The sequence below is a fragment of the Teleopsis dalmanni genome, chromosome 1 (assembly GCF_002237135.1).
Source record: "Teleopsis dalmanni isolate 2A chromosome 1, ASM223713v2, whole genome shotgun sequence".
Classification (NCBI taxonomy): domain Eukaryota; kingdom Metazoa; phylum Arthropoda; class Insecta; order Diptera; family Diopsidae; genus Teleopsis; species Teleopsis dalmanni.
The window spans coordinates 191,719,383-191,730,619 of NC_051846.1; the positions used below are offsets into that span (position 1 = coordinate 191,719,383).

At 32.9% G+C, this 11,237-nt stretch overlaps 2 protein-coding genes across 2 annotated transcripts in view; one reads left to right on the forward strand and one right to left on the reverse strand.

Moving 5' to 3' along the window:
• The window catches only part of LOC119666954 (keratin, type I cytoskeletal 10-like), a 55,978-nt gene extending 48,355 nt beyond the window's left edge, over positions 1 to 7,623 (forward strand). Inside the window, exons 2-3 of the mRNA XM_038076233.1 lie at positions 6,728 to 7,119; positions 7,193 to 7,623. Of these exons, the coding sequence (XP_037932161.1) occupies positions 6,728 to 7,119; positions 7,193 to 7,572 (772 nt within the window). The 3' untranslated portion in view covers positions 7,573 to 7,623. The remainder of the gene's footprint in view (positions 1 to 6,727; positions 7,120 to 7,192) is intronic.
• A 101-nt stretch (positions 7,624 to 7,724) lies between these two features.
• Positions 7,725 to 9,445, reverse strand: LOC119666955 (protein gone early-like). The gene is made up of 4 exons (XM_038076234.1): positions 9,043 to 9,445; positions 8,553 to 8,888; positions 8,329 to 8,490; positions 7,725 to 7,795 (listed from the first exon to the last, which is right to left on the reverse strand). Exons 1-4 carry the CDS (start codon positions 9,314 to 9,316, stop codon positions 7,725 to 7,727), a joined length of 843 nt encoding a protein of 280 aa, XP_037932162.1. The 5' UTR covers positions 9,317 to 9,445.
• Between the last annotated feature and the right edge of the window lie 1,792 nt (positions 9,446 to 11,237).

Below are 11,237 nucleotides of genomic sequence, written 5' to 3' on the forward strand. Positions count from 1 at the left end.
ATGGCCATTATATAGAAGAAAAATGAAAAATCATTTGCGGTTCAGCAAATCTACAGCTCGTGTGCTTTTTGAGGTACTAACTAAACATTGTATAAGTGCTTTGCTGGGTGTGTAGAAACTACCATTACGAATAGAAAATAAAATATATTCAACACTATCTGTATTTGCCTCCGATTGCAGACGAAACAGTTACAATACCTACGAGACTGTTTCTTCATTTACCTTGTAAAGATACCGAAAGTAGACTAATCAAATCTACATAACTTTGTGTGAAATCCCAAATAGCTGCGGAAAAATAACACAATATTGTGAACAATAGTTGGTGTGGCTTGCCTTTCACTGGTTCCTTTAAGAGTATCAGAAGGGAAAATAGTTTTGTTCAAGTCAAGTGTTAATGTTTTTATCAACGTGCTTTCGTTCAGCTAACTAACCTGCGGGAAATATTGACGGCCTCAATAAGTACCTGCTCGTTGATGGAAAATAATTTAGCCCTTATGGATCCTTTTTTTGATCCTTTTTTTTCGAGTCAGCGCAACTAGGCACTTTTACTCTTTGATAGCTGTGGGTACTACAGGGTCCCACCCATCTCATTGACTAAATTGTATACCACTCATAAATTTCATAATCATTCAGTGATTGATCTAAGATCTGCGTACCTCCCCGTGTGGAGACTGATTGCTCTAAGATTAGATAGTGGTAAGTAGGATAGCCCTTATGGAATGGAGAAAAATATTTCTGTTTACTTTAGAGACAACTTACTCTTCATAAAATCCATTAAGACCACAATGCTACGCTTCACTATAACGTTCTATGCTTATTTTATTCTATTTTATAGTATTCTTTATTTTATATAGTTCAATCCTAATATTAATGAAATAATTTGCACCGACTTCGACTGTTTCAAAAATAAAGTATAGTTCAAAATTTTTAACAACTTCTTTACTAATTCAATAATTTACAATATGAACACATAATATGAACGCAACCCAATTAGTTGAGTTCAAAAGTCTTATCGGGCGCGATGTATTTCTTGATTGACTTAGCGCCATAATTCACTCTGAAGAAAATTAAAAATAAATACATACATTGAAGAATAAATTAAATTTAATTGTTTTCAATTTTTCATTTTTTTCTTTTGATTTAATTAAATTAGATTTGTCTTAAAGACATAATGCTGACCAGCTCAATTCAATTGGGCCACTCTATATACTCTTCATCAACAACAGAATATAAAGCGATGTAGCGATATTTAACTGGTCTGCTTGTCTATATGTCTTCCACTCTTTTTTTAAGCTGTATAAGCTGAATTTCTTTTTGCCATCATTTTTGAATTTAGCTCTAAAAAATTATTCTAAAGCCTCTTGATAACAGACCTTTAACATATATCGGTTTAGTTCAAATCTCAACGAGAAGAACTGATATTTCTTTATTATTTATAAAAGTATTTTTAGTAATATTGTAGTAAGTGATTAATATGAATAATCTCTGATATATGTAACATATTTTAGTATATGTTAAATATATTTATTTAATTTTACATACCAATTTATTCAAATTGTTTTAATTCACCTGGTGACTATTTTAATTGAAAACAATACATTTACATACATATATGAAGACATTATAATTATTTTAATTGATTTTATTTTATTTTTTTTTTTAAGAAATTTATAAAACAATTATAGCGAAATAGGCACCCTCACATAAATAAATAAATAAGCAGAAGTTTTATTCACTCAGTACTCACCTAGTATATCACTCTCTGTCAAATCAACAACCTCAGAGGTAGGAGTTAAAGGAACATCTGAAACATCTTATAATCAAAAAATATATAAATAATACAACTAAAAATAATATATTAAAAAATTATACATAAAATAAATTTAAAATTTATTAAAAATAAATGAATACATAATATTCAATATATATGTAGATGAGTTCGCTGAACTTCTTCCTTTCTATTGCCTTTAAAAAAATTGTATCCTAGATGTACTATATATATTTTTTTTTTCATCTATATAATATTGAAAATATTAATAAACTGTCTTCAAATTATATTATTTTCATATAGAACATATTAGTAAAAATAAGACAGAGAGCTATTGACCTACTTTTTAGTATATATGATATATTTTTTATTATTCCAAGAATTTCTAGAATCCAGAATCTATCATGATTCTGGGTTAACGTGCCAAAGCTACATACCTTTTAACGATACCATAAATTGATAGCAATAAATATGTTTTATAGCAATATAAATTCAGAGATCACTAGTTAATAAGCCTGCGCATCGATTCCATTGGTTCCCTATCGAGAATATTAACTTTCTAGAGGTTGATAAGTGATCATATTTGAGTGATGCCTAGCGAATTTCTAAAATTTACAGTTTCTAACTTGACCATATATTGTAAAGAACCTTTTTTTCTTAAGCCGGGGTTTTTCTCGCCGGATCCCAGAGTCGTTACAAGAATATTTTTTCTCTGTAACCCTGAATCTTCTCGTAATTAAAAAACGGGCTATTTTCGTTAGTTTCGTGGTTTTTATTATTTTTCTCAAAATAAATTTATTACAATATTTATAGTTATACTTATGTACTAATGATATTTTATTGTAATTATAAATACGGACAATTAATATAACTCCTGTAAATAAGAGAACACAAAAGAATGACTAAAGGTAGGCTAGGAGACAACACTACCGACAGGGCTGTGTTGCTAGGTTCAGTGTTACCGACTGGGCTACACTGTGGGATTAGGAAACAACACTACCGACAGGGCTGTGTTGCTAGGTTCAGTGTTACCGACTGGGCTACACTGTGGGATTAGGAAACAACACTACCGATAGGGCTGTGTTGCTAGGTTCAGTGTTACCGACTGGGCTACACTGTGGGATTAGGAAACAACACTACCGATAGGGCTGTGTTGCTAGGAATCAGTTCTATGACTTAATAATTACCTCTGTGATTACCTTGTGAAGTGTTCTGCTTCACGACCTGTGATTGAACCTCTGGTGATGTGCACTGTTCGAAGTGCTGTGGCCAAGTCCCTCTGGTGATGTGCACTGCTCGAAGTGCTGTGGCCAAGTCCCTCTGGTGATGTGCACTGTTCGAAGTGCTGTGGCCAAGTCCCTGTGTTTTACTTTGCTTCTCCTTTTATACGGATTTTATAGAACGGGATAACGGACTTCTGAGTGCATACTGTGTAGCTTTCTTCTAAGTTGTTATTGCTACTGATTTCGCTATGTTCTGCTGTTGTTGTTCGCTGCATATTTATTATTAAAATTTGGCAAAAATAATTACCCTCAAAGAAATCGGAAGTATTATTACTTAATTTGTATTTTCAAGAGATTTATTGTTTCTCTTAATTTTGATAACTAAATTCTATGATAATTTATAATTACTTATTATTATCTTACTTTCTAAAATAATTCCTTTTACTTTATTAATACTTTATATATTTTTTCATAGCTTAGATTAATATTTTTTTTCGTGGGTTTGGTTTTACTAATATTAGCTTAATTCTATTGTTTTATTTGTTTACAATAATAATAATAACTTCATGCTATATATATTTTTCGACTAAAAATAGTTTTAATTCTGTTGTTGGGTTTTTTTATTTGTTTACTATAATAACTTCATGTTATTTTCAACTATCATAATTTATTTGTGACGTGTTGGAAAAAATCGTCACACTCCCTCCCTTCATTGGAAAGGGGAACGACCCGGATGGCACCAGAATTTGCTATGAGCACCTTATGTTTTTTTCCTGATTTTGCACATAAAAACATGGCGACGGCCCCGTTTTAACTTTTGAGCGTCCCTCTGTATCCGTTCCCAAAGTTCTGCGGTGGTTCTGGGGCTAGTTTTGCAGCAAAATGAGCCTGAGCGTTGGATAGTGGATGTGTTTGACTAAAACCATATCGCCAATCTGTGGTTTCCATGCTCTGGGTCGTAAATTATAGTGCTTGGCTTCTGTAACGTTTCTTCGGAGTTTTGAATATTTTATAAAATTTGTCTTGGGCCGTAGTGACAATCTGATCGTTCTCCGGTTGGGTTGTACAACAAATTTTCGTTTGCCGTTGCTGTTTTTCTGTGCTGACTTTGTCATCTGTTTCGAGACAACGTTCCTTAATTTGGTATGGTAATTGTTCCTGTTGGCCTTGTTGTGTTTCAATAAATTTTATTTGCTGTTGTACTATTTGCTCTTGTGTACCTTGTAGTTGTTGTAACTTTTGTACTTTGATAGGTCTCGGATCTTGCTGTGTTTTCCCTTTGTTAGGTCTCGGGTCTTGCTGTATTTTCACTTCGATAGGTCTCGGATCTTGTTGTTGTACGATGTGTTCTAGCGTGTCTTGTGGTTGCTGTGAATCTCGTCTAGGTGTTGTATTGATAGGACTTGGATCTCGGTATTGTTGTAACTTCGGTGCTTTAGTAGATTTCGGATCTTGTTGTATTTTCACTTTGATAGGTCTCGGATCTTGCTGTATTTTCACTTCGATAGGTCTCGGATCTTGTTGTTGTACGATGTGTTCTAGCGTGTCTTGTGGTTGCTGTGAATCTCGGCTAGGTGTTGTATTGATAGGACTTGGATCTCGGTATTGTTGTAACTTTGGTGCTTTAGTAGATTTCGGATCTTGTTGTATTTTTACTTTGATAGGTCTCGGATCTTGTTGTTGTACGATGTGTTCTAGCGTGTCTTGTGGTTGCTGTGAATCTCGGCTAGGTGTTGTATTGATAGGACTTGGATCTCGGTATTGTTGTAACTTTGGTGCTTTAGTAGATTTCGGATCTTGTTGTATTTTCACTTTGGTAGGTCTTGGATCTTGTTGTTGTACGCCGTGTTCTAGCGTATCTTGTAGTTGCTGCTGCTGCCGTTGTCGATTAACTTGCTGCTGTTGCTGTTGATTAGTCTGCTGTTGTGGCTGTCGTTGTTGCTTAACTTGCTGCTCTTGTTGTTGATTAGTCTGCTGCTGTTGCTGTCGTTGTTGTTTAACTTGCTGCTGTTGTTCTTCGACGGCTATGGATTGCAGTAGTTTTTGTTTTTGCTTAAAGAATCTAGACGGGATAAAAAACTTTAGAAAATCAACCTTGAAATGTGTCCAGTACTGCCAACGACAATTGTTGTTGCGATACCATATTAGTGCATTATTTTCGAGAAGTAAGGGCATTGTGCGTGGAATTAAGTTTACATCGATGCTATACTTGTCTGCCAGTTCTTCTATGTGTTCGATGAAACTCAATGGATCCTCACCACCGTCATATCTGAAGGACCATTTTTCCACATGTTCTATTGTTTGAATGGGTGAGCGCATTGTAGGACTCATATCTGCCCCTTTGTATTCCACGTGTGATATACGTTGATATATTTTTTTCTTCCAGAGTTCTTAAATTCGTTTCATTCGAGTTAAGAGTTCTGTGATGTGACCAACCAGGTTCGTGCTAAAATCGGATCCTCCTTACTCATTATTATATTACGAAGTTTCCTACGTTGTATTCAGGGTCCCTGCTCGGGCGCCACTTGTAAAGAACCTTTTTTTCTCAAGCCGGGGTTTTTCTCGCCGGATCCCAGAGTCGTTACAAGAATATTTTTTCTCTGTAACCCTGAATCTTCTCGTAATTAAAAAACGGGCTATTTTCGTTAGTTTCGTGGTTTTTATTATTTTTCTCAAAATAAATTTATTACAATATTTATAGTTATACTTATGTACTAATGATATTTTATTGTAATTATAAATACGGACAATTAATATAACTCCTGTAAATAAGAGAACACAAAAGAATGACTAAAGGTAGGCTAGGAGACAACACTACCGACAGGGCTGTGTTGCTAGGTTCAGTGTTACCGACTGGGCTACACTGTGGGATTATGAAACAACACTACCGACAGGGCTGTGTTGCTAGGTTCAGTGTTACCGACTGGGCTACACTGTGGGATTAGGAAACAACATTACCGATAGGGCTGTGTTGCTAGGTTCAGTGTTACCGACTGGGCTACACTGTGGGATTAGGAAACAACACTACCGATAGGGCTGTGTTGCTAGGAATCAGTTCTATGACTTAATAATTACCTCTGTGATTACCTTGTGAAGTGTTCTGCTTCACGACCTGTGATTGAACCTCTGGTGATGTGCACTGTTCGAAGTGCTGTGGCCAAGTCCCTGTGTTTTACTTTGCTTCTCCTTTTATACGGATTTTATAGAACGGGATAACTGTCTTCTGAGTGCATACTGTGTAGTTTTCTTTTAAGTTGTTATTGCCTGCTACTGATCTCGCTATATTCTGCTGTTGTTGTTTGCTGCATATTTATTATTAAAATTTTGCAAAAATAATTACCCTCAAAGAAATCGGAAGTATTATTACTTAATTTGTATTTTCAAGAGATTTATTGTTTCTCTTAATTTTGATAACTAAATTCTATGATAATTTATAATTACTTATTATTATCTTACTTTCTAAAATAATTCCTTTTACTTTATTAATACTTTATATATTTTTTCATAGCTTAGACTAATATTTTTTCCGTGGGTTTGGTTTTACTAATAATAGCTTAATACTATTGTTTTGTTTGTTTACAATAATAATAATAACTTCATGCTATATATATATTTTGTTTCGACTAAAATAGTTTAATTCTGTTGTTGGGTTTTTTTTATTTGTTTACTATAATCACTTCATGCTATTTTCAACTATCATAATTTATTTGTGACGTGTTGGAAAAAATCGTCACAGTGTACAAACTGGACAAGGTGTACAACATCATCAACAACAACAGGGCGGTTTTGAAGCACCACTCGTACACAAACAATTCTTTACTATTTCTGCACCTGAGGATCATGATTCTTTAGATCGTTCCAAACACTTTGTTATTGGACGTCCACAAAAGAACTATCGTGTTGTATTTATTAAGGCACCATCATCAAGCAGCGCTAATGTTAAACTTTCTGCTGAATACGCACCTAAAGAAGAGAAAACAGTCATTTATGTATTGTCCAAAAAGGATTCAGCTTTGGAGGTTAACGACATTGCCACACCAGCACCAACTGTTCCCAGCAAGCCAGAAGTATTCTTCATTAAATACAAAACTGAAGATGAAGCTACACATGCTCAAAAACAAATTCAAGGTATTATAAATATTTTTATGGACATTATTACTAAAAATACTTTACTAACTTTTTTTTTCTCTGTATAAATTAGCTGAATATGACAAAATTGAGGGTACCTCTGAACATGCCGACGGTGGTGTGGGACAAGTACAATCAGTTATTGGATCCTTGGGCGGTGGCAGTGATTTTGGTGCTAGTTCTACCAATGTACACCAAACCAGTGGTAGTATTGGTGGTTTTTCAGGTGTTGGTAGCAGCGGTGTTGGCACTGGTGGTTTCTCTGGAATTGGAAGCAGTGGTGTGGGTACTGGTGGTTTCTCTGGAATTGGTAGCAGTGGTGTTGGTACTGGTGGCTTTTCTGGTATTAGTACCAGTAGTATTGGCACTGGCGGCTTTTCTGGAATTGGTAGCAGTATTAGTAGTGGATCTGGAAGCGCACAAGGCAATACATACTTGCCACCATCCAATTAGGAATTTAATGAACCTAACACTTTTTAAGCAAGGCACAAAAGTATTATTATAACCACACAATTTTTGTTTTTTTGTTTATTGAACGAATATATAATAAAATTTATACTATAAACGAAATAAGATTCTAGTTTAAAAATTTTTATAAACATGGATTAACTTTCAGGAGTTTTTGACTTTAACTTTGTAGCCAATATCTCAACGTACGTACCATCAATAATATATTCTTTAATAATCATAATATAATATAATCGTAATAATATTTATATTAAATAATATTTAATAATCGTAAAAATACTTTCGTATTTTTAACAAGACTACAATCATTATTCATCACCAAGTACTATTTTAACTTTGTAGCCGATATCTCAACGTACCATCAATAATATATTATCGTCAATAATATTTAATAATCGTAAAAATACTTTCGTATTATTAAGAAGGCAACGAGCTTTATTCAACACCAACTAATGGTTCCATGAACCAAACTTGTTAATACTGTAACTGCCATCTGTCCTTACAATCAAGTGCCTCTCACCACTCCTAATTGAGCTATTGGGTTAGTGATCAATAATCACTAACAACTATAATTTTTTAAACAAAATAATAAACCCATTTAGTGCAGCTGCATATAAAATACACAAAAAAAGTCATTCTAAGAAAATTATTCTTTACTCTTTCATTTAATGTAATAGTTTTTCTTCCCTTTATAATAAAAAAAAGTAAAAATATTTACATAATCTTATTTAGATCACTCACCAACTGACTTAATGGCTTGTTTTAATAACAAACTCGACTGGCTCTTATCTAATGTATCTATTTCACGGCACGTTCGATACAAACTCGAAATCATAGACTCCACAGTAGATGAACCGTCAAATGATGGCAACATTGATATGAAACGGTTTAATTCATTCAATTCTGCAAACAACAATAATGCAATAAATAAAAGCAAAAGCAGTTTTAAGAATTAGTGCACCCACCTTCATACTCATTATAAGTTTTATAATTCCATTCACCGCGCTTAATAACAAAATAATCGTTAGCCGCGTACTCATGCGCAAAATTACCACACGCCCACTCATATGTATCTCGACAGGAACTCTTACTGGTGTTAGCCCAAAGCAAAATTTGTTGACTGGCTTCTACACACTCTTTTTCCAAACAGACTTTCGCTTTGAAATAGAACGGCACTTCTGGCCAGGAAGCTATCAATACGATTATAATCACTATAAGTAAGGCACAAAAGCAGGCAGTCGTTATATATAAAATGCGACGTTTACGCGATAATCTCATTAACGCATCAACTGATAAACGTCCTGAAAGCAAAAAGTCTTTAACGAAAAATTCGTTGTACATTTATTAGTGCAATGGAGTGCTGATGGAAGACATTTATTTAAAGACAAACACAATTTTATAATGTGATATAGTGCATTTGTAAGCAAATGAAGCTCTTACAGATTATGTACTTACCTCTCAGTCTGTTTGTGCTGGCATTACCACTTAGGTTCGCTGTTTCAGCTTGAGTGCTACTATCACTACCCCCACCGACGCCATCATTTTGTGCTTCTAGATCTTTTCGCGATAGATTATTGTCAATATTAAATTTTTGTTGATTTATTGTCAATGGAGCAGTTTCGCTCCCTTCGATTTGTTGTTTTTGTAACTCGTCACTTTTCAGATTTCGATCATCCACCTCATCAATGGCGGATATAGTGGGTCTATACTTACCCTGACTTAGTGCCATTTTTGAGGAAATTACTATTTTATATTGTTATAAGAATACTATATGAATTTCAATGTTAAATGATATGTTAGGAACATATTTTGTTAAATTTTGTTTTGAAATATTCGAGTTTTCAGGTTGTATTTACATTACATTGGAGTGTCTGGAAATAAACAAAAAAAAATTAATAATTATTACTGGTTAATTTTAAATATATAGTTTATATTAATATATTATAAGAATAAAATATACATAAATTAGTTTATCAATTTGCTGTCTAATGAGATGTTGTCAATAATGTACTTTTTTGTTGCAGTAGCTGTAGCCTAGGTAAGATTATGTCGGCGATCCAAAAGGTTCACTTAGATAGGCCTATTGGCAGATTGTATAATGGGTATAAAATTTAAGTTTTACAAGGTATTAGTTTGTATAACGGACAAACTCAGAGTTTTGAAACTACCTTAAATCTTCGACAGAGCTTCAAATACTATTTAATGATCTTACAGTATTCGTCTGTCCGATATTCTTAAGGCAGCTGTCTTACTTGTGGATCAAAACAAGAACCAGAGAAGTTATAGTTGCAGATCAGTGCACAAAGAGGAAATCATAATTTTTTAATTTATTCAGAATTCTGCACTCGCCAGAAAGATTGTATTCATTACAAGTTTTCTCTTCCTAAAGTATAAATCTATCCGATATTCTTACGGACCTATTCTGTGCACTTGACAGATTTGTCAAATTCTTCTTGATTTTTATAAAGCAGAAAGCTTTTTGGTATTCTGGACACATCTTGACAAATTTCAAAGCTTAAGTACCTAGTGCTTCTCACCACACTATGGTGTAATGTGTTTTGTATAGAAAACTGTTCGTAATTGTTCGTAACTGTTCGTAAAAAATGCTTGTAAAGAGCACATATTTTCAGTTGCATTTTTCATGCATTCAAATAACAATAAAAAATATGCTTGTAAAGAGCGTCTATTTTAGTTAAGAATATTTGTCATGCATGCAAAAAGTAAATAATGCTTAAAAAGAGCATATTTTTATAGTTGTCAACAGCATTTGTAGTAATGACAAATAACAAGGAAAAGAGCTTTTTATTTATGTCACAGAATACCAAAACCTTTACAGCAGTCAATTTTGACAAGTGTCAATGGTTGACAAGTTTATAAAGTGTACAGAATAGGTCCGTTAATGTACTTATCATAGGAATAGATCAGAGAGAAAATATTCTGTTATAAATTTTTAAATATCCTGTCATAATCTGACAAGACTAAACAGAATTCATAACAGAACCATAAATCGGTACACTCCCAAGTGGAAGTGAACATTTTTTAAAATTTTTATTTATGTCTAATAGCTAGCTTTAATCCGATTGAAAATCAAACAGCTCACATGCATCTTATAACCAAAAATCTGCAATACGATCATACGAATTTTGATTATTTTTTGGTTTAATTTATTTTTGTTTTTTGAGAATTAACGTAAATTATTATTTTACAAAAGTGCATAAATTTGCACTTAATGATTTCCTTTGTTACATTTTGTTTTTGTTAAATAAATATTTCCATAACAAATCATTTTCAAATTTAAGTAAACACAAAATTTAAACCAAAACAATGCCAAATAAATAAGAGAAACAAAAATTACTTTTAAATAAAAAGATTAAAAGTACAAAATCTGGAAAATGAAAGAAAAATATTTACAGAACAGGAAAAAGAGTAAAATTTTGAATTCATTAAATTATTATAAACAAATTGCTAAAAGCACAAAATCTATTAAATCATTAATATTTTTATGGTTGGTTAATAAAATTTTGGATTGCATGCAGAAAATTTTGTATATTTATTTAGTTAAGATATTAAAATCTTATTTTGGAATAGTGAATCAATGACCTTGTCCTTAATTTAGAAACTTAATGAACGTATAAAAAAGTGCTTAATTG

Coding starts and splice junctions, on each gene's coding strand:
- LOC119666955 (XM_038076234.1), bottom strand. CDS start 9,316: ATGGCACTAAGTCAGGGTAAGTATAGACCCACTATATCCGCCATTGAT. Junction 8,491..8,552: donor AACTTATAATGAGTATGAAG/GTGGGTGCACTA, acceptor TGTTGTTTGCAG/AATTGAATGAATTAAACCGT. Junction 7,796..8,328: donor ACAAGCCATTAAGTCAGTTG/GTGAGTGATCTA, acceptor TGATTATTAAAG/AATATATTATTGATGGTACG.